This window comes from Hyla sarda, chromosome 5, assembly GCF_029499605.1.
Source record: "Hyla sarda isolate aHylSar1 chromosome 5, aHylSar1.hap1, whole genome shotgun sequence".
Taxonomy (NCBI): Eukaryota; Metazoa; Chordata; class Amphibia; order Anura; family Hylidae; genus Hyla; species Hyla sarda.
In genome coordinates, this window is record NC_079193.1 from 88,810,894 (window position 1) to 88,835,562 (window position 24,669).

At 42.3% G+C, this 24,669-nt stretch overlaps 1 protein-coding gene across 5 annotated transcripts in view; it reads left to right on the forward strand.

The window, feature by feature from the left end:
* CHN2 (chimerin 2) overlaps positions 1–24,669 on the forward strand; it is a 397,849-nt gene that overhangs the window by 215,140 nt on the left and 158,040 nt on the right. For 3 of the 5 annotated variants that reach the window (XM_056519888.1, XM_056519889.1, XM_056519890.1), the window contains 2 exons: positions 6,558–6,671; positions 10,814–11,099. In XM_056519888.1, the coding sequence (XP_056375863.1) occupies positions 6,558–6,671; positions 10,814–11,099 (400 nt within the window). Of the gene's footprint in view, positions 1–6,557; positions 6,672–9,229; positions 9,438–9,622; positions 9,757–10,813; positions 11,100–24,669 lie in introns of those variants that run through there. The other 2 variants (XM_056519891.1, XM_056519892.1) reach the window with 2 other exon arrangements.

Here is a 24,669-nt window from a genome sequence, read left to right on the forward strand (position 1 = left end):
TCCCCTCCCCCACCACACACACACACACACACACCATTGTGCAACCTATGGTTATATTCACACTGTGAAATGTCCACACGGAAACTTTTCCTGTGGATATTCCACAGATAGCGGCATTAGGACTGCTTGGAAACACTCATAGATGGCAATGCATTTTCAAGAGGAATCCGCAAAAACATTGAACAGGTTTCAGGATTTCCGCAGCGGATGTTGCTGCCACGTGAACAGAGCAGCAGAATCCCATTTAAATCAATGGGACTCTGCTGCAGTGGAATGTTTCACTTTTGGCCTCCATTCAGCTTGTAATATGTTGGATTTGTAGTCTGATTGTATTGTCACTTGAATGGCGCTGCACTTATTTGAATTTTGAAAATGCAGCTCACAGTCCCTTGATAAAAACTTGGTCTAGGGGCTAGTAAAGCATATAAAAAACAAAACAGGAATAGAAAAGCATTGAAAACATTTATGTGGTACTTAGTAACACTGAAAATTTTGAGGCACCTCAAATAAATAACCGTAGTTATCTGTTGACAGGAAAGTAAAAGTGTTATAGGTCTGGGATTGTGACAACTGCAAAAGAAAATTCTTTTTTATAGGGCAAAGTAGTGATGCATACAAAATGTAAATTTGGTATAGCTGTAATTGTAACCTATAGAATGAAGTTGACATGTTATTGACAGTAAATGCTGTTAAACTGGGAAAAAAAACAAAAAAAAAAAAAACAATGGCAAAATTGCAGGAGCCCCCCCCCCAAAAAAAAAAAAAAACACACACACAGCTATACTATGTCAACAGACAGATTAAAATTATGGCTTAAAGATGAAAAATTACAAAAGACGTTGCTGCATCCTTACCCCATTCACTGTTTTAGGAGGCTGATGAAGTGAATAGACTAGGGACCCCCGTTTCTGAGATCATGGAGTGGTCCTAGAGGTCGGAAACTCTGGGATCATACACACGTCCTTTCCTGTGGTAATGGCTGGAAAACCCCTTTAAGGACAAAACTAGCCTGTGTCCTTAAAGGGAATCTAACAAATGAATACATGTAGTCAGTATAGGTCACATGGGGGGCCATGCTAGACACTACACTTTTCCAGCATCACAATCCTATAACTAATAACACCTCAACAGCAAAGTGTTCGTAAAAATGCATAAAGTATACATTTTATTAAATCTGTTAAAATTCCCCCAAAAAAGGATGTGTATGTGAGTAGCCACTTACACCCAACACAAGACAAAAAAATTGTCCACTGTGTATAACCGAAGCCTGCAATAATAATACAATGTGTTACGCACACTACAGTACAATATCTTCAGAGCTAATATATCCAATATGCCAGCTATGGGAGTACTGCTATGTCAAAACAACAAAATAATTTATTTTCACCACCTAATTAATTTTCACCACAAACGCATTTCTATCACTAGGTATTAATGTGACGACCTCAAAGAGGTGAATAAAGTAGGTTGTAAATATCACACAAACAAATGTGATTGTTGTGTGGAAGCGACGGAGTGTTAGTAGAAATACCTGCTACCACATACTGCTAACACAGTTGTAATAAACACAATTCCTGTTAGTTCATTAGGGTCCAATGTATTGCCATTAGATATGCCAATGTAGCAAACAGAACTCCATATATCCATATATCCAATTACACCATATCTGATGCACAGTGGTTCTAACAACAGAGAACAAATACAGGTATTGTACAAATAGAAAAACAATCTTATGCAGAAGCAGTGGCTCAGATAAAGGGGTATTCCAGGAAAAAACTTATTTTTATATACCGTATCAACTGGCTCCAGAAAGGTAAACAGATTTGTAAATTACTTCTATTAAAAAATCGTAATCCTTCCAATAATTATCAGCTGCTGAAGTTGACTTTTTCTTTTCTGTCTTGCCATAGTGCTCTCTGCTGACATCTCTGGTTGTCTCGGGAACTGCACAGATTAGAAGAGGTTTGCTATGAGGATTTGCTTCTACTCTGGACAGTTCCCGAGACACGTGTCATCAGAGAGCACTTAGACAGAAAAGAACAACTCAACTTCAGCAGATTAAAAGTACTGAAAGAATTAGGATTTTTTAATAGAAGTAGTTTACAAATCTGTTTAACTTTCTGAAGCCAGTTGATATATAAAAAAAAGTTTTTTCCTGGATAACGCTTTTAACATATAAACGACTCAATGCTTGGTAAGAATCTGCCTGTGTCATAATGTACAAAACAGATGGCTTCAGTGCATAGAGATGAGCCTGAGGGAGGGCCGACCTGTCGTGTGCATGGAGCAGGAAGTTTCTGGACTGAGCGCTCACCTTCACTTAACCCCTTAATGACCACAGACGTAAATGTACGTCCTGGTTTGGCGGTACTTCGCGCACCAGGACGTACATTTACGTCCTGTGTATGACCGCGAGCAGCGGAATGGTGCTCACGTCATGCACGGCAGGTTCCGGCTGCTAGTAGCAGCCGGGGACCCGCCAGTAATGGCCGACATCCGCGATCGTGCGGATGTCCACCATTAAACCCTCAGATGCCGTGATCAATACAGATCACGGCATCTTCAGCAGTGCGGTACTTTGGATGGATGATCGGATCGTCTGCAGCGCTGCTGCGGGGATCAGATCATCCAGCATGGCGGCCGGAGGTCCCCTCACCTGGCTCCGGCTGTCTCCCGGGGTCTTCTGCTCTGGTCTGAGATCGAGCAGACCAGAGCAGAAGATCACCGATAATACTGATCAGTGCTATGTCCTATGCATAGCACTGAACAGTATTAGCAATCAAAGGATTACTATAGATAGTCCCCTATGGGGACAAAAAAAGTGTAAAATAAAAGTAGAAAAATGTAAAAAATAAAAAGTTAAAAAAAAAGTGCAAAATCCCCTCCCCCAATAAAAATGAAAATTGTCTGTTTTTCCCATTTTACCCCCAAAAACCATAATTTTTTTTTATAAACATATTTGGTATCGCCAGGTGCGTAAATGTCCGAACTATCAAAATATAATGTTAATAATCCCTTACGGTGAATGGCGTAAACGTAAAAAAAAAAGTAAAAAAATCCTACTTTTTTGTCACATTTTATTTAAAAAAAAAATGTATTAAAAAATGTTCTAAAAGTTCTATATATGCAAATGACGGTGCAAAAAATTAGCCCTCATACCACCCTATATATGGAAAAATGAAAAAGTTATAGGAGGTCAAAATAGGGCGATTTTAGATTACTGATTTTGTACAAAAAGTTTTAGATTTTTTTAGCGGTACAAAAATATAAAAGTATCTAGCCATGGGTATCATTTTAATCGTATTGACCCACAGAATACAGAACACATGTCATTTTTACTGTAAATTGTACAGTGTGAAAACAAAACCCTCAAAAATTAGCAAAATTGTGGTTTTCATAAAAATTTTGTCCCTTAAAAATTTTTTTGGGGTTCGCCGTACATTTTATGGTAAAATGAGAGGTTTCATTACAAAGTAAAATTGGTCACGCAAAAAACAAGCCCTCATATGGGTCTGTAGATTGAAATATAAAAGAGTTATGGATTTTAGAAGGCGAGGAGGAAAAAACGAAAAAAAAAATAAAATTGGCCTGGTCCTTAAGGTTAAAATGGTCTTGGTCCTTAAGGGTTTAAAGGGAATCTGTCATCAGATTTTACCATATATAATATGTTACAACGTGTTGTATAGTGTATAGTAAAATCTTCTTACCATGCCCGGGAAATGTTTCTGTCGGCAGCGTTGGTGAAGATATGAAGTTTGAAAGGTGTCCCCTGCTAGCCTGTAAGTAGCCCCTGGGCAGGAGCCACCCTCTTCTAGTCCTGTCTGCTCAGGCTATATTCACTCCCACTCACTGTGAATGACAGCCCGTGTCACTGCTCCGCTCTGTTTATGGAGCAGACCGGTGACGTGGAATGTCAGTTCACACTGAGTGGGCGTGATTACTGCACAAGCAGACAGGACTAGCAGAGGACGGCTCCCTCCCAGGAGACTACTTACGGGCCCATGGGGGACACCTTTCAAACTTCATATCTTCACCATCGCTGCTGGCAGGAATGTCTCCTTAGCAGGTTGCGCGTTATATCTGGTCAAAACTGATCACAGGTTCCCTTTAAGGATTTATTTCTTATCTCCATATATAAAAGGTCTAACAAAGTATTATAATTCTAGTATATACCGGTACTACTGACATTTTGTCTTTAGTGTAGAGAAGGTTTCATCTTATAGGTATTATGAAGTATAAGCCCAAACAAAAGTATTCATTTATTGTTTCCTCTTTATGTTTCTCCTTCCTAAATGGACAAAAATAAATCTCATTCAAAGCCCTTTTTATGGTTAATTGAAAATGGAACTATTTGTTCCTGAGGGGCTTTTTTGTCAAACCTAGCTTCTATTCAGTAATGTATTGCTTATTATAGGTGGAACCTTGGCATGTAGCTTATTTTTATTGTGTTACCTCCTCAAAGGTAAAAAACAGGAAGAATATTAGAATGGAACCATTTTAACTTGTCGTCAGTCAGGAAAGAAGTATTTCATAGTTTGTTCCATAAGTGTAGAAAGCATCTCGTTGACTTGGCTTGGTAACACAGCTTATATTAGTTTAGGTCTAGGTTAGTTAGGTCTGCCACAATTCGAAAGCAATAGAGCTCATTTGGTTATTTCCAAAGTAAAAAGAAAAAGTGTCTCATGGACAACCCTTTAATTATTTTTTATTTACGCAAGTATCATGTAGCTTCTGCAAGGGTGATATAGTATAACATGGTGGCCGTACTTATGAATAGTTATCTGTGTAATATCACCTTGCCCTGCCTCTATTATATCCATAAACACTGATAAAGTATATAGGGGTTGTTCTGATAATACAAACAAATGTCGCAACATTCACTAAGGTATGAAAAAAAAAAATATATATATATATATATATATATTCTCCAGTATAAAAAGTCCTGATGGGTAACCCATTTAACAGATAAATCCAGTAAAAATCATCTTCTGACATGTCCTACATAGGTATGAAAAGATCGCATTTGTAAAATCTGTGTTATTGGACCACCACTGATTTCCAGAATGAAAGAACTACTATGACCTTTTTGCATTCCCAAGAGATTTCTATTACTGAAAATTGGCCAAAATTTTTGCAAACATATATGACATATCAGAAAATGAATGTCTATTTTAGCCCCTTCCCATACACGATATGTCGATTTTGAAGACTACAGGGAAGCCGCCTATGGGTAATCAATAGTTAAATGATACCATTCACCATTCAGCCAACTTTGACACCAGGTAGCCAAACAACAAGTAACACTATGGCAAAATGTCACTTCAAGTTAAAAAATATATATTATCAAACTATTTTAACATAAAAAAGTAGTAGCAGAAACTAATAACCATAGTTTTACAGGTTGTCAAGGAGAAATGGGTGGATACCCCTACAGAAAATGTAAAAAGCCCTCCCCACAAAGTGTGTGATGAAGGGACCTGTTTGTGTATTATCTTCTTACCATTCCGGGAAACGTTTCTGTCGGCAGCGATGGTGAAGATATGAAGTTTGAAAGGTGTCCCCTGCTAGCCTGTAAGTAGCCCCTGGGCAGGAGCCACCCGCTTATAGTCTTGTCTGCTCAAGCTATATTCACGCCCACTCACTGTGAATGACAGCCCATGTCACTGCTCTGCTCTGTTTAGGGAGCATACCGGCATACCGGTGCAGCTGTCAATCACACTGAGTGGGCGTGATTACTGCACAAGCAGACAGGACTAGAAGAGGACGGCTCCCTCCCAGGAGACTACTTACGGGCCCATGGGGGACACCTTTCAAACTTCATATCTTCACCATCGCTGCTGGCAGGAATGTCTCCTTAGCAGGGTTGTGCATTATATCTGGTCAAATCTGGTCTAATCCCACTATACTATGATGGCTTTCTGTGGGTCTTATTTACACCAATAGAAATTGTTTGGTTACCTAATCGCCCCTTAAGGAGCAAACATTGGACCAAAAAATTGATACTATGCAGCAGGCCCCAGGCCTTTTCCCTATTGATTTTCAATAGTTGATGGACCAAAATCTTTTCACATTAAGCAAATTCTTCTCCTTTTAAGCCCCCCCCCCCCATCAAGACCAGTTCTCAGAAAAATGCAACCCTTTATATTGAAGCCATTTGTCTCAAATACTTTAGTTTATCCTCTCCCTGCTGTCTAACCGAAAATAGATAACAACACAATTTTTGCATTAATCTGCCATAAATTTCCTATTCCAACCAGGAATGATTTTCCTCCATTAGACAGTAAACTAAGGTTTATGATGCTGTGGAGAAAGGTTTGGGGATCACCATGTCTCTCTGTTACTAGCATCAAGGCTGTACTACTATTTTAAAAGGTAGTCACCAGATGACTCTTGGTTAAATCCTTTGCTAAAAATTGGCACCGTACATCATATATTCCCATCTGTCAGTGAACCTGACAAATATCTCTTTTAAAGCCAACCAGAACTTGAATGACATTTGACTCAATGAACACTTGTGGTTTGGGTGGTGCACTAACATTTACTGTGTTACTCCTCAGGTTCCATGGCATCATTTCTCGGGAACAGGCAGATGCATTGCTATGCTCTGCAGAAGGATCATACCTCATCAGAGAAAGTCAAAGGCAACCCGGCTGCTACACATTGGCCTTAAGGTAGATAATGCAAGTGTATTGCTAGAGGTCAGACACCAGGTAGAAATTATTTTAGCATTTGTTTTTCTAGCTTAAAGGGGTACTCCGCTCCTAGACATCTTATCCCCTATCCAAAGGATAGGCGATAAGATGTCTGATCGCAGGGGTCCCGCTGCTGAGGACCCCCAAGATCTCTCTGCTGCACCCAGCGTTCGTTTAGAGCCAGAGGCTCGTGACATCACAGCCACACCCCCTGAATGGCCCCATAGACTTGCATTGATAGGGCATGGCTGTGACGTCACAAGTGGGGCGTGACCATGATGTCGCGAGCCTGTGCCTCGCATCGCCAGTCATCCGGCACCGATCAAAGTTCGCTCCGTGCACCGGATGTCTGGGGTGCCGCAGCCGAGATCACAGGGGTCCCCAGCTATCAGACATCGTATCCCCTACTTTGGATAGATGATAAGATGTCTAGGGGCAGAATACTCCTTTAATTAAATGTATTGGTTTGGTTTATTTGTTGAAGAATCCTTTAAGAATATGCTTCTTGCTTCCAATAATATGCGCTTTTTATATTAGTTTAATTAGATTATTCACTTATCTATTCAAGGGGAATAAATATGCCCTGCAGTTAATTCTTGTTTTGTTTTGGACAACATCTAAAGTGTATTTAACTACTGTTCTCCAAGACACAACTATAACACTACTTGTGTTACTTACAGAAAAATCAATCCATAACATCTTCAAAAAGTGACTTTATCCAAATGGTGGGAGAGGTGGTTAGGGGCCCTTGTTCTTAAAATATATACCCCAAGCTGACAAATCCCAATCTTTTTGTTGTTGTTGCTATTTATAAAGCACTAGCTGAGTACCTGGCGGTGTCGGTTTTTCCATCCTAATCCTTGTGGGGGAGAAAAATCAACAAAGGAGTAAGCTTTTGAACTCCTATCCGATCCTCATATATTGTTGTCATATCCCGACCTCATATCCTGACCTCATATCCCAACCTCATGTCCTGTCCTCATATCCCAACCTCATGCCCTGTCCTCATATCCCGACCTCATATCCCGACCTCATATCCCGTTCTCAGGTGGGGCTGAGTTGTGATGAAGAGATTGTAGGCCAAAAATAGAAGGAGGCATGGTTTTGTGGAAGTGGGCATGACTTACAAGCCAGACCAATGCATAAAAAGGATAGAAAATAAAATGGTGTGGCTTAAATGGTGGGGTGAGGCATGCGGGAGGGGTGGGGCCGGACTGACGCATTCACCAGGAGATGCAGAGCAGAGCTTGTGGAGTAAGGTACTGGAAGTCCTATATACTTGCATGGGACTTAAAGGGGTACTCCTGCGCTAAGTCATCTTATCCCCTATCCAAAGGATAGGGGATAAGATGCCTGAACGCGGGGGGTCCTGCCACTGGGGACCCCCGTGATCTTCCACGCCGCACCCCGTTAGCATCAGCCCCCGGGTCTGATTACTAGCGATCACAGGGATGGAGCATAGTGACTTCACAGCTCCACCCCCGTGTGCCGTCACGCTCCGCCCCCTCAATGCAAGCCTACGGAGGGGGCGTGACGCCCCCTCTGTAGGCTTGCATTGAGGGGGCGGAGCCGTGACGTCACACGGGGCGGAGCCGGGACGTCACTATCCTCCGTCCCTGTGATCGCTGATAATCAGACCCGGATCGAGCACGCTCCGGGGGCTGATGCTAACGGGGTACGGCGTGGAAGATCACGGGGGTCCCCAGTGGCTAGACCCCTGCGGTCAGGCATCTTATCCCCTATCCTTTGGATAGGGGATAAGATTTCTTAGCGCCGGAGTACCCCTTTAAGTCCCATGCAAGTATATAGGACTTCCAGTACCTTACTCCACAAGCTCTGCTCTGCATCTCCTGGTGAATGCGTCAGTCCGGCCCCACCCCTCCCGCATGCCACACCCCACCATTTAAGCCACACCCTTTTATTTTCTATCATTTTTGTGCATTGGTCCGGCTTGTAAGTCATGCCCACTTCCACAAAACCATGCCTCCTTCCACGCGTGGAAGATCACGGGGCTCCCCAGCGGCAGGACCCCCGTAGTCAGGCATCTTATCCCCTATCCTTTGGATAGGGGATAAGATGTCTTAGTGCCAGAGTACCCCTTTAAGACAAAAACCCCATCCTTCACATAAGGGTGGAACATACACACACACACACACACATACACACACATACATACACACACACACATACATACATTGAGTTTTATATATATATATATATATATATATATATAGATTAATAACATCTTGAGAATACTATATATATATATATATATATCTCCAATTCTGTATTCAACATTTTTATTGGCTTAAAACTATATCCCACGTTTAACACCATTTCCCACCTCTGGACAACATACTGTTATTTGTTTACAATTGTCAAATCACAAACATACTGGATACCAAGACACAGCGCGAGCTGAATCTTAGTATAATAACTATGTCACAAAATACAAGGTACAAAATACAGCACAGGCACATATCCTATCCTACACCATACATTACTACTCTGCACTACATCTACAGTCTCATGAAGCAATAGTTAAAAACAAGTAATAAGGGATGGGGAAGAGGAAAGGAAATCACAGGCCCAAAGCTTTATTAAAGTACAGACCCACAGAGGGGAGAGGTGGAGAAGAGGGGCATCAGCCTCTTGTTCCTCAATGTCAGGACTGTCCATGATGGAAAAGTCTCTTCGTAGTCTTGGGCAGACATCCTATCCAAATTTAAAAGCAAGCATTTTCTGGTAAGTCACAAGCGGTTCATACGGCACCAGACCTCGTGGATAGGCCATAAAGCACTATGGGGGAGATTTATCAAAAGCAGTGCAAAAGAAAAGTTGCCCATAGCAACCAATCAGATCGCTTCTTTCATTTTGCAGAGGCCTTGTTAAAACTGAAAGAAGCAATCTGGTTGCTATGGGCAACTGGGCAACTTTTCCTCTGGGCAGGTTTTGATAAATCTCCCCCATATGTGTTGTGATAGGCCACTCCTGGGAACAGAGTTCCTGAGTTCATATTTCAAAGATCCAACAGGACCTGGGCCAAAAGGCACTGCCAAAGGAGGTGCGAAGTTGTTTTCCCAATGAATGGGTACCTTGGGTCTTGTATAAACACAGCCCTGTCATAGACTCCAATCAATCCTTTCTCGAATGAGCTTGTGAACAGTCTTAGGTTTCCATAAGTCAGACTTGAAACCTACCACCTTGTTTTCCCTCAAACTTGAGAATTTACTTATAGTATCGGATGGGGTCCTACTTTTCCCATCCCAGCCTCCTCCAGAGAGGCAGGAGAAAGAAGTGAAACATGGACCGTCCTGCTGAACCTTCCACTAATGTTATTAGAGAACTGTGAACAGAGTCACAGACAGCGAAGGCCTCCTGCATACAAATAGGGTCGCCACCTGGCCGGTATTTTACCAGCATAGCTGGTATTTTGGCCACCCTGCCAGTATTTTTATATAAAAAATACCGGCATGCATTTGTTGGCCGTTGACTGTCTGGGCATGCCGGGAGTTGTAGTTTTTGCAACAGCTGGAGGCTCCCCTGGTTGGGAAACACTGACCTTTACTATATTAAAATGAGCCCTCATACAGGCCTATATAAGGAGAATTTTTAAAGTTATTGGCGTCAGAATAGGACAACATTTCCACCGCATATGTGTATTCTGTGATGTCACACATACATATAATTAATTATGCAAATTATCATGGCCGGTAGTTTTTTTGCAAGAAAGATGGCAACCCTACATACAAGTGAATTGTGTGTCAGCCACTTCCCATGCTGTTTACTGGTCATGGAGAGGACTGCCAAAATGACACGTGGTTCAGGCAGCATGGAAGTTATTACAACTAGTTATTCAGAGGAATAGAACAGAAAGACACTCTACCAACATATATATACAAGAGTATATATAGGTGTATAAACCCCATTGCTGAGCTTTATCAGATGCTTATGAAGGGTTTTCAGTATTATGGGAATTATTTCTGTACGACATTCTTTTTTATGGCACACAAGATAACCTTTGTTTGGGGATATAGATAAAATAGAATAAATACCTAGTAAGATACAGCTGGAAGTTATAAGGTTAAAAAAAATTCCTGACATTTGTGTTGTCTCTCCAGGTTTGGTCACCAAACATTGAACTACAGACTTTTCTATGATGGAAAGCACTTTGTGGGAGAGAAGAGATTTGAGTCAATACATGACTTGGTAACTGATGGCCTTATTACCTTGTATATAGAAAATAAAGCTGCAGAATATATTGCAAAAATGACAACCAACCCTATTTATGAACATATTGGATACGCGTCTTTAGTAAAAGAAAAGGATTCCAGAAGACTAAGCCGAAAAAAGAATGAATCAAAGCGGGGTCACGTGTCTAATGGCGGAAATAGTTCTGTGGAAAAGGTGAGTGGTGACCACAGTGTATTTCACTATCCGGTAGATGTTCGTGGCTGGGGCATTAGGGGGTTCTTGTCAGTAGGTTTTTTGCTGTATTCACAGCCATGGCGGTATAGGACTTTCGACCCTTAATCCGTGCATACCTTTGTTTTGATAAGTGACCCTTTCAGTGCCAAGATATCACACTTTGAATTTATAAACAAATTAGCCTCAAAAGCTCAGGGGCTTAAAGGTGTACTCCCCTCCCCAACGTCCGGAACATTTAGTTCCGAATGCTTAGGACAGGCTTCCTTGGTCGCCCTGACCCCGTGACGTCACGCCCCCCCATTTAGTTCCGAACACTGGGTGCGGGCTTCCATCATCGCCCCTCCCCTCGTGAAGTCAACCCCCGCCCCCGTGTGGACACGCCCCACCCCCTCATTGCAAGTCTATGGGAGGGTGCGTGATGGCCGTCATGCCCCTTCCCATAGACTTGCATTGAGGGGGCCGGGCATGACCTCACAGGGGTGGGGGGGTGACGTCACGAGGGGGCGGTGCGACCATGGAAGCCCGCACCTAGTGTTCGGACCTAAATGTTCCGGACGCTGGGGAGCGGAGTACCCCTTTAAGTGGATGAGTTGGTCTTTGCTTGGCTTTTACAGCCCAGGAGAATAACCCCTTTTAAGGCTAATTTGCATTTTCATATTTCAGCGCTTTAGGGGTCAACTATCAAAACAAAGGTATGCACGAATTCAGGGTCAGAAGCCCTATACAGTCATGGCCTTAGTTTATACATCAACCTACTGACAGGTCCTCTTAAAGTTAAAGGGGTATTCCAGGCAAAAACTTTTTTTTATATAACAACTGGCTCCGGAAAGTTAAACAGTTTTGTAAATTACTTCTATTAAAAAATCTTAATCCTTCCAATAGTTATTAGCTTCTGAAGTTGAGTTGCTGTTTTCTGTCTAACTGCTTTCTGATGACTCACGTCCCGGGAGCTGTCCAGGTCCTATGGGGATATTCTCCCATCATGCAAGGGATATTCTCCCATCATGCACAGCTCCCGGGACGTGACATCATCATTGAGCAGTTAGACAGAAAACTTCAGAAGCTAATAACTATTGGAAGGATTAAGATTTTTTAATAAGTAATTTACAAATCTGTTTAACTTTCCGGAGCCAGTTGATGTATAAAAAAAAGTTTTTGCCTGGAATACCCCTTTAATATACAATAATTCCATGGGTGTTCCCCTGGACAGTTGTTCCCATCTTTTCATTAACATTTTTTGCTTTATTTTGCAAAGAAATATCACCAAAGATGTAACAATTTGCTTCCATTCCTGTAACTATTATGGTGTAAGGATTCGTTTGATACATTTCCTGTCCATATCTCCAGTTAGGGGCTATAGATATTACAGAGCCACTGCACCCAAGATCAGTGGTCTTCACACTGTGGACCTCCAGATGTTGCAAAACTATAACTCCCAACATGCCCGGACAGCCTTTTTCTATGGACCAGCATTACTGATTGTTTTTTAAAGGGGTAATCCAGGAAAAAAACTTATTTATATATATCAACTGGCTCCAGAAAGTTAAACAGATTTGTAAATTACTTCTATTAAAAAAATCTTAATCCTTTCAGTACTTAAGAGCTGCTGAAGTTGAGTTGTTCTTTTCTGTCTAAGTGCTCTCTGATGACACGTGTCTCGGGAACCGCCCAGTTTAGAAGCTAATCCCCATCCCTCAGCAGAGAGCACTGTTGCCAGACAGAAAACAACAACTCAATTTCAGCAGCTGATAATTACTGAAAGGATTAAGATTTTTTTTATAGAAGTAATTTACAAACTTTCTGGAGCCAGTTGATATATAGAATACCCCTTTAACTCCCCTCTGTGATGTGCTGTCTCTTGCCTTACTATTTGCTGTTTTCTAACCTGTTGTCATGTGTAAAAACCTTTTATGTACCATTTTGTCTGGATCAAACTAAAGCTTAATCTGAAAAATTCCAGATGATCATAGTTCAGACCATTCTGCACTTAAATTAGTACTGTGTCACTGTGCAGCCTCGTAAAGGCTGAAATGTTCTCCTAATACATATCAATAAGCCAGTGTTTCCCAACCAGGGTGCCTCCAGCTGTTGCAAAACTACAACTCCCAGCATGCCCGGACAGCCTTTGGCTGTCCGGGCATGCTGAGAGTTGTAGTTTTGCAACAGCTGGAGGCACCCTGGTTGGGAAACACTGCAATAAGCCATAGCCTTCCTAATAAGCGCTGGCAGGATTGTACGCATTGTTTTTTTTATTTTTTTTTATTTAAAGGGCTTAAAGCATCAATGTGATTTAGTAAAATGTGCCTGATGGAAATAACACAGTTCATGAATTTCACAGATAATTTGAGTTCATACTTCTCTGACCTTCATTGGCAAACGGATTAGTAGGCACTTCAGTCACATCCTAGGTTCCTTTCCCTTTGGGCAGGTTAATGTCAGTTTAACATAAAAGCAGTAATGAGAAAAATCACTAGAGATGTAACTATAAAGACTTTAGCCTGAAGTATCAGACATGAAAAAACCCTCTTTCCGAGCAAGTCTGGGCCTTCATCTATGCCTGTTACTGTATCTGCCGATTTCATCTGATATTTTTTTCCGCCCTTCATTCTCTTCTATCTGGTGCCATCTTCCTCCCACAGTTCTTCCTATCTCGCTGCATGTGTAATAATATTATTTTATTTAGGTGGCATTTTGAAGAAGTTGTCTTGTGATTGCAGGATAATACTTACCAGAAAAGGTTAAAAGGACCTTAAAGGATTATTCCAGGAAAAAACTTTATATATCAACTGGCTCCAGAAAGTTAAACAGATTTGTAAATGACTTCTATAAAAAAAAAAAAAAAACGTAATCCTTCCAATAATTATCAGCTGCTGAAGTTGAGTTGTTCTTTTCTTTCTGGCAACAGTGCTCTCTGCTGACATCTCTGCTTGTCCCGGGAACTGCACAGAGCAGAAGAGGTTTGATATGGGGATTTGCTTCTACTCTGGACAGTTCTTGGACAGAAAAGAACAACTCAACTTCAGCAGCTCATAAGCACTGAAAGGATTAAGATTTTTTAACCTCTTAAGGACCCATGACGTATGCGTACGTTATTTTGCCACCTAAAAAAATAATGAGTCCCGGTCCCGCATCATATCGCGGCGGGCCCGGCATCAAAGTAAAGCCGGGACCCGCCTCTAATAGCGCGCGGCACTGATCGCTGTGCCGTGCGCTATTAACCCTTTAGCCGCGCGCTCAAAGCTGAGCCGCGCGGCTAAAAACGAAAGTAAAAGTGCCCGGCTAGCTCAGGGAGCTGTTCGGGATCGCCGCGGTATAATCGTGGCATCCCGAACAGCTGTAGCACAGGAGGAGGTCTTCTTAGCTTCTCCTGCGCTGTCCGATCGCCGAATGAATGCTTCAAGCCTGAGATCCAGCCTTGAGCATTCAATCGCCGAAAACACTGATTGATCCATTCCTATGGAGATGGATCAATCAGAGTAAAAGATCAGTAAATGCAATGTTATAGCCCCCTATAGGAGCTATAATATTGCATAAGAAAAGTGTAAAAAAAATCATTAACCCTTTCAATTATCCCTTCCCCTAATAAAAGTTTGAATCACCCGGCATTTCCAAAAATAAAAAAAACATTATGTAAATAATAATAAAAATAAACATATGTGGTATCGCCACGTGTGGAAATGTCCGAATTATAAAAATATACCGCTTTTTAAACCGCTTGTTCAATGACGTACGCGCAAAAAAATTGATAAAAAGTGATCAAAAAGTCTGATCAGAACAAAAATCGTACCGCTAAAAACTTCAGATGACGGCGCAAAAAATGAGTCCTCAAAGTGCCCTGAACACAGAAAAATAAAAAAGTTATAGGGGTCAAAAGATGACCATTTTAAACGTATAAATTTTCCTGCATGTATTCATGATTTTTTTCTGAAGTGATACAAAATCAAACCTATATAAGTAGGGTATCATTTTAACCGTATGGAACTACAGAATAAAGATAAGGTGTCATTTTTGACAAAAAATGTACTGCGTAAAAACACAAGCCCCAAAAACTTACAAAATAGTGTTTTTTCATCAATTTTGTCGCACATTGATTTTTTTCCCGTTTTACCGTAGATTTTTGGGTAAAATGACTAATGTCATTACAAAGTAGAATTAGTGACGCAAAAATTAAGCCATTATATATAATTTTAGGTGAAAATTTTTAGAGTTATGATTTTTTAAAGTTAAGGAGGAAAAATTGAAAATGAAAAAACGGAAAAAGCCCGGGTCCTTAAGGGGTTAATAGAAGTCATTTACAAATCTGTTTAGCTTTCTGGAGCCAGTTGATATATATATATATATAAGTTTATTTTTTTTCTGGATAACCCCTTTAACATGTATAGCTTGGAAGAAAAGGGAATATGATAGAAACTTTTAAATACATAAAGGGAAAAAACACAGCAAGGGTATGTTCACACTACAGAGTGTGAACGGAATCTCCGCTTGCAGAATTCCGCGAGCGGAGATTCAGCCTGGCAGCCGGCGGCGACGGTAGGACCGTGCGGCACTGCGCCATCACCATTGACTACTATGCAGTACTCGCGGACTTCCGCGCAAAGAATGAACATGTTCTTTCTTTGCGCGGAACAATTTCAGCGGCGGAATTGTCCGCCGCTGAAATTCTGCAGTGTGAACGGGTCTCGCGGAGACCCATTCACACTAATGTTAAATTCACACCACGGAATTCCGCGGGAATTCCATAGTGTGAACATACCCTAAAGGAGGAAAGGATATTTAAAAAGAAAAACTACCACCAGAGGACATCGTTTTATATTAGAGGGCAAAGGTTTATGTAGTATCATGAAGTATTTCTTTACTAAAAGAGTAGTGGATGCATGGAATAGCCTTCCTGCAGAAGTGGTCGCTGCAAATACAATGAAGGAGTTTAAGCAGGTATGGGATAGGCATAAGGCTATCCTTAGTATTAGATAGGGATATGTATAAGGCTATCCTTAGTATTAGATAGGGATATGTATAAGGCTATTCTTAGTATTAGATAGGGATATGTATAAGGCTATCCTTAGTATTAGATAGGGATATGTATAAGGCTATCCTTAGTATTAGATAGGGATATGTATAAGGCTATCCTTAGTATTAGATAGGGATATGTATAAGGCTATCCTTAGTATTAGATAGGGATATGTATAAGGCTATCCTTAGTATTAGATAGGGATATGTATAAGGCTATCCTTAGTATTAGATAGGGATATGTATAAGGCTATCCTTAGTATTAGATAGGGATATGTATAAGGCTATCCTTAGTATTAGATAGGGATATGTATAAGGCTATCCTTAGTATTAGATAGGGATATGTATAAGGCTATCCTTAGTATTAGATAGGGATATGTATAAGGCTATCCTTAGTATTAGATAGGGATATGTATAAGGCTATCCTTAGTATTAGATAGGGATATGTATAAGGCTATCCTTAGTATTAGATAGGGATATGTATAAGGCTATCCTTAGTATTAGATAGGGATATGTATAAGGCTATCCTTAGTATTAGATAGGGATATGTATAAGGCTATCCTTAGTATTAGATAGGGATATGTATAAGGCTATCCTTAGTATTAGATAGGGATATGTATAAGGCTATCCTTCATATAAGATAGGGACAAGGACTATTCATAGTATTCAGAATATTAGGCAGACTAGATGGGCCAAAGGGTTCTTATTTGTTGACACATTCTGTGTTTCTATGTGAGGATATATTACATTTCTGGAGACAAAGGATTGCTGGGGTTCTGTGGTCAAAGGTGACAGGGGAGAAGACACACATTGCAGAGGTGCTGTACGAGGGCAAGTGTAATAGAGTATGTGACAAGGGCTCTATTAAGAGGGAGGGGCAGGTAGGCAAGTAATAGCCTGGCTTGGACTAAGTAAAGAGGGAAGAGGTGGAAATAGTAGTTGGCATAAAAGAGAATAAAAAATAATAACTATAATAATTCCACTGAAAACTGCTGCACAACGTGATGAACAGAGACCTGCACAAGCAGCAGCTTCAGGAGTTCACCCATTAATTCCCTTTAAGAGCCAAAAGTAGGAGCTATTTGCATATGCAATATTCACTTTTTATGAGCATCTCCATATTTGAAGTTTCTTTGTCTCACAATAGCACTTTATAATAACCTTACTAGCTGAGTATCCGGCGCTGCCCGTTTTTTCCTACCTTATCCTTGTGGGGGAGGAAAAGCAACAAAGGAGGAAGCTTTTGTCCTCATATCCCATCCCTAAATCCTGACCCCATATCCCCTACCAATATCCCGACCCCATATCCCTTAACTTTATTCGGTATCACTAGAAGTCATCTCAGGTCAGTATTGCAAAATATGGAGGACAGTTCTGACCTCTGGTGGTCACTAATATGTAGAAAATGTTATAGCAAAAATTATCCATCCAATTATCAGTTATTTAATATATATATATATATATATATATATATATATATATATATATATATAAATAATATCAAGTTGACTGTAAGAGCCAGTAATACAGGGTCAGTGATCTTAATGTTAATTTTATCATTCTTTGTTCCCTTTATTTGGTTACAAAAACATTCATGTGACGGCCTCGAAGTGTGAATCAACCTTATATCGCCTTGTTTAATAGGACTATGAAGTCATATTTACCCACCTGAAAATCTTGGACTGCCAACCTTACAATACCCCATGGGACTGACAGCTAATTTCAGCAAGAGGCCACACGACTAATCGAGTCTTCTGAGGGCTCTGTAGATGAGTGCTATTCACTGACATCCATGTCTGTCTAAGGCTATATTCACACAGCGGAATTTCCCAGTGAAATTTCAATGAGATTCTGCTGCAATGTGCACATGGCAGAAATTCCGCAACAGATATTTCTGCCGCAGAAATCCAGATTCCAACTTCTGCAGAAACATTGAACCTGGATTTTCGCAGCGTATTTCACTGCGGATCCGCTGGTGAAGGCCCGCTCTATTCTGTCTTTACATGTGCCTGCTTGTAGTGGCAATACACCGCTACGAGCAGACACACTGCGATGTGCGAATCGCAGTATACTCGCGCATCGCGGGAGCTCTCTGCCTAGCTCAGAGCAGGGAGAGTCGCCACGATGTGCGAGTACGCCACGCACATCGCTGCAGGGTGTCTGCTCGTCGCGGCGTTTTGTCGCTACAAGCAGGCACATGTAAAGACAGCATAGAGCGGAGCCTTCACCAGCGGATCCACAGCGTAAAATACGCTGTAAATCCGCTCGTGTGAACGTACCCTTAATCTATAGAGACATCTATAGAGACAGAGCATTTCCGTGCGGTCCTATTGCGCCAAATCAAGTAAATTTGTGGAATCTGTATCCTGGGCATAAAGTGCATGATGTGTGTTACAAAATAATTGTGATGTAATTTGTGGTTTGTTTTTATAGTTGGTGTAGTCTATATCTACATTTACAATATCACACTGGGGTGTCTCTATAAGGCCATGTTCACATAGCGTGAAATGAGCGGAATTTCCACACGAAAAACACGCGGCACATTTGAATAATCCAGCGGGCGCTAGAACTGCTTGGAGATGCGCTGTCTAATTGACTGCAATGCATTTTTGAGTGAAATCCACAAAAAGAATAGACAAGTGTATTTTTTTTTGCGGACGCCAAAATCAGGATTTCTGTGGCGGAAGTTCTGTGTGAACAGTCTAGCAGAATCTTATTGAAATCAATGGAATCAGCGGAATGTCCGTGCAGAATATTTTGGCGGACTTCCACATGCACATTCCGCCGTGTGAACATACCCTCATTGTTACTCTTTGGCCTCATGCACATGGCAGATCACGCAGCCACAATAGCAACACTATCCTTTATTTGACAGAAAAAGACTTACCGTAATATGAAATTGAAGGTATACAAAGCTACAGTAGAGACCTCATGCACCTCTTTCGGTGCCCTGTTATGGATTTGTACAAGACAGAGCCATAAAGGTAAATGCACACTTGACAGATCACACGCAGAAAAAATCAGCAGCAAATCTGCACGACAATTTTCTGAGCAGCAATTCACACAGTAAATCCTCAGTAGATCACCGTTCCAGCAAAGTAGAAGTGATTTTAGAAATCTCATATACTCACAGCGGAAATTTTCCTGACTGAAACTGATCTACGGATTTTTAAGGGGTACTCTAGTTTAGTAAAATGTATCCTCTATCCAAAGGATAGGGGATAAGTGTCTGATCACAGGGGGTCCAACCGTTGGGACTCTCCACAACCTCCTGACCAGCTCTCCCCATGAATGAAGCTGTGTTGACCACAAGTGGTGGACGACATGCCTCCTCCATGATTCTGTATGGGAGAGTTGTAGATACAAGGTTTCTGTATCTCCGGCAGATGCATGGAGGGAGCATGTCAGCCACCACTTGTGGTCAGCACAGCTTCATTCATGGGGAGAGCTGGGGTGCCGGGCAGGAGACCACTGTGGAAATATTTTTGACAGAAACTGATCTAAGGGTACTCCAGTTTAGTAAAATGTATCCTCTATCCAAAGGATAGGGGATAAGTGTCTGATCACAGGGGGGTCCAACCGTTGGGACTCTCCGCAACCTCCTGCCCGGCTCGCCTCATGAATGAAGCTGTGTTGACCACAAGTGCTGGATAGAGATGCATGGAGGGAGCATGTCAGCCACCACTTGTGGTCAACACAGCTTCATTCATGGGGAGAGCTGGGGTGCCGGGCAGGAGATCGCAGGGGATCCCAGCAGTCAGACCTCCTGCTATCAGACACTTATCCCCTATCCTTTGGATAGAGGATACATTTTACTAAACTGGAGTACACCTAGATCAGTTTCCGTCAAGAATATTTCCGCAGTGGGTAGATGAGCTTTCTACTTTGCTGGTACAGTGATCTGCAGAGGATTTGCTGTGTGAATTACTGTGCAGAAAATCCTAAGCAAATCTATCTAGTGTGCACTTATCCTAATACGGCCACATGCAGGAGCCCTAAATAAAAGCACATGCTTTTCTACTTTCATACAACTCCTTCTTTCTTATTTCTTGGAAGCAAATCAAAGCCTGAGACACGTACAGCCCTTCTAAAGAAAGGCTAACCTTTTGCCATAAATATCCCAGAATATGTAGACTTGTCATGTGTAATTAATATGTGAGTTATGATCCGAGTTATGGAATATGAGATATTTGGAGTGATACATGATGTAAGATTCTTTTCAGTACGGGTAATGAAGCGTGGCCGTCTGAACACAGGCCAGGCATTTCTGTTAAGTGGAGTACAATGAAAATCCTGTGTCATTCCTGCGCTTTACACAGGTGTTTCAGTGTTGTAGCCATTTTTGCGGATGAATAGAAGGTGGTTTTGTGTGATAAGTTGTAAGTAGGTGTATTCTATAAACTTTCAGAATTTTGTATTTAAAGTGTAGTTCACTTATGGTCTTTACAGCAGGTTCCTAATACAGTGATCCCTCAACTTACAATGGCCTCAACATACAATAGTTTCAACATACAATGGTCTTTTCTGGACCATTGTAAGTTGAAACAAGACTCAATACACAATGTACAGACAGTCCAGATCTGTGATACCTGTCAATGGCCGGAAGATCTGACCAATCAGAATGGACATTTTACTGGTAAAACCCCTGTATTACTGAAGCGTATGCACTGACTGGTGTCTGGTAGCGCCCCCCTACAGTACAGGGTGGTATTACATGTTCTGTACACTTTACCTGTACCAGGGTTACCTGCTCCTTTGGACACCAGGTGAGGGCGACTCCATGTTACTTTTTCAGGACATTGCGTGTTCTGTACAAGACCCTGAAGAAGCTCCTGTCCTCTACATAGTCCAGTGTTTCCCAAGCAGGGTGCCCCCAGCTGTTGCAAAACTACAACTTCCAGCATGCCCGGACAGCCTTTGGCTGTCCGGGCATGCTGGGAGTTGTAGTTTTGCAACAGCTGGAGGCTTCCTGCTTGGGAAACACTGACATAGACAGTGATTTACAGCTTCCAGCAGATCTTTCTTACTTTTATATTTAAGAATTTGCTTTATCTATATTAGTTATCTACTGATTTTTCTTTAATCCTCACTTCTCCTATTTTTGGATGAAATTTTTGTTCCTTTAGAACCAATTACCAGGTTTCCATAGAGTTCTGGTCCCAACATACAATGGTTTCAACATACAATGGTCGCCCTGGAACCAATTAATATTGTAACTTGAGGGACCACTGTATATATACCTATTACCTATTACTAAAAATGCTGCCTTCATAAGTGGTTATGATATGATAACAGATATCAATGCCCGCTGCCCTGAGAGTCAGAATACAGACTGCATGAGGTTGGCAGTGCTGGGACAGACCCTAATCACCCCGAAAGCAGCACCAAAAGTGCAGTTCTCTTAGTCACTGAGCGTATTCAGTCTAGTGTGGCTCAGACCACAACTTACGCACATACTATAGCTACAACACATAATGGCCCTCATTTATTATTGCAAACCCAACATGTTTTGTCGGGTTTTGCGCCAGTTTCGGAAACCCGAAAAGGGGGCCTGGTTACAGAAAAGGGCCGTGTTCCCGACATCTTCACAAAATCCTAACATATTTGCTAAAGTTTCCAAAGAAAATGTGGTGGATTTCAGCTGAGGAAAACCCTACAGATCAGAGCATGTGTAAAAAAAACAAAGGCCCTCATTTACTATTGCAAACCCGACATGTTTTGTCAGATTGTGCGCCAGATTCTGTTGCATTGCGCCACAAATTCTGTCTGCGCCAGAATTTGCGCCAGAATTGAAGAAACCCCGACTTACTCTCCATTTTGCTAAGAAAACCTGAAAAAGGGGCATGGCCGCCGGAAAAGGGGGCGTGGTCTCCAAAAAGGGGCGTGTTATCGACATTTTCACAAAAACCCAACATATTTACTAAGGTTTCCACATAAAATGTGATGGATTTGAGCTGAGGAAAACCCTACAGATCAGAGCAGGTGTAAAAAAAGCAAAGTGTAGGGAAAGTGGAAAATGTAGGGAAACCTTAGTAAATACCATGGAAAATAAATTGTAGGGAATTAAACCCCACAAAGAAACCTACACTCCACTCTTAGTAAATGAGGGCCAATGTTTGAATTATTCCTGAGTACTGACTCCTCACACTTGGCCTGCCCATCCAGCTTGGTTGGTGCGTGGTGCCACAAGGGTAAATGGTATTGGCTTCCCAACCAATCAGAATGGCAGGCAGAGGATCATCTCATGGGTCTTCCTCCTGACAACAGGGCAGCAGAAAGAGATAGAAAGCATGCCCCAATAAAGCAGTGCAGCTCCCCCGCCCCTGATATCACTCTCTATTATGTGGGCAGTGGACACAAATACCATCTGTAAGGAGAAGGAAAGTGACAATGGCATTTCTAAATGCGCTGGACTAGGGGTAAAGGGGACATTCTCTCCTTTCATTCTGCCCCCTAATTCTATGTCTCCCCAAACAATGCTACACAGGTCTATCGACTGCATTCATATGATCATTATCAAAATGATTATTGTCTCCTAATAAGGCTGTTATATGATGTCTAGAGCGAACAGTTTTGGTCATATTCCATCTCATCTGCTTAGTGTAAGGGTCTATTCACACAGCAGCTTTTCTGCTCATGCGCACCAATTCCGCTTCCGCATTCATTTGGGTGGTTTCTGGCTTGTGCAGAATCCGCATGCGGTAATTCAGAAGTGTGAATGGGAGTGTGAAATCCCATAGAAGTCTATTGGGCTGTAATTAGAGAAGGAATTTGCATGCAGAATTTGTGCGGAATTCCGCATGCAGAAATTCAGAAGTGTGGAATCCCATAGAAGTCTTTTGGGCTTTCATTTGAGGTGGAATTCCGCAAGCGGAAACTCCGCCCTTGTGAAAAGACCCTTAGGGTGCGTTCACACGGAGTAAATGAAGAGTAATTCACTACGAAAAATTTACGGGCGGAAATTTTTTTTTTATTTTTGTGGGAAATTTGCGTGCAATTTGCACGGAATTGCGCACGGAATTGCGCACGGACATGGGGGAGAAAGAAGTGAAGGGTTTTTAGCCATTTCCGCGCAAATTGCGCGTGAATTCCGCGCAAATTCCACGCAAATTGCACGTGAATTGCCCGCGAAAACTATGTCGGGCAGAATTTTTTTTTACCATTGACTTCAATTGATTTCTGCTAGCGGATTCCGCTTGAAGAATGAACATGTCCTTTCTTCAAGCGGAACGGAATTCAGCATCGGAATTCTGCTAGCAGAATTTCCGCTGTGTGAACAGGCCAGCAGAAATAACATTAAAGTCAATGGGCAGAGGAGATGTGCATTAATGTGGAGCGGAGAATTCAAGAGCAATTACTCGAGTAAATTCCTCTTGAATTACTCCGTGTGAACGCACCCTTAGGCTCCTTTTACACTGGCAGACAACTGCCCAATACAGCTCACGTTTTGTTGCACTTTGGCTGTGAAGTTTTGAAGCCAAACCAAGGTGTGGTTTATAGGGAATTAGACAATATAAACAACAAACGCTGCTTCTACTCTTTTTAAATTAACCTTTGGTGTTGGGTGGATAAAAAAAAATTAAGAAAAAATAATAGTAGAAGAAGCATTCTTTATATTATCAAACTGCATCGCAACACTACAGCAAAATTGCACTGTGTAAGAGCAGCGTTAGGCCGCTGTCAGGATCCGGACTGGTATGCGGGGAGGACACGGGTAGTGGATCCTCTGTGTCAGTGAGGCGATGGCGTGGGCCGTACCAGGGGAACGGAATCTAAGGGGTTACTGGTTTTCACCAGAGCCCGCCGCAAAGCGGGATGAACTTGCTGTGGCAGGTAACCCCCAGGTCGTTCCACCCGATAGCGACTCAACCTCACTGATAGCTGAGACAGGCGCGGGACACAAGGACAAGGCAAAGGCAAGGTCGGACATAGCAGAAGGTCAGAGCAGGCGGCAACGGTTCGTAGTCAGGGGCAACGGCAAGGGTCTGGATACACAGGCAATAGGCACACGGGAACGCTTTCACTGGCACAAAGGCAACAAGATCCGGCAAGGACAGGAAGGGGAAGTGGGTTTATATGTGTGGGAGTGATTGGAAACTGATTGGACCAGGCACCAATTAATGGTGCACTGGCCCTTTAAATCTGAGAGACCCTGCGTGCGCGCCCCAGAGAGCGGGACCACGCGCGCCGGGACTGAGCAGGAGGACGGGGCAGGTGAACGGAACGGGATGCAACCCGCGGGCAGGCACGTCCCGCCGCGCGGATCGCATCCCCGCCGTGGGAAACAGAGCAGCGCTCCCGGTCAGCGAGTCTGACCGGGGCGCTTCAAACAGGAGCCAAACGCCACGAGCGCTCTGGGGGAGGAGCGGGACCCGGAGCGCTCGACGTGACAGCCGTGCTCCCACATGTCGGTGAACGTGCAGAAGAAACCACGCCCCCACGTGTTCACCAGTGGCCAGGACCTATTGCACACGAGTTGTGATTATGGCCGTATGCACATGGCCAAAATCCTGACAGGGCAGACAGTGAGATTCCTGCTTTC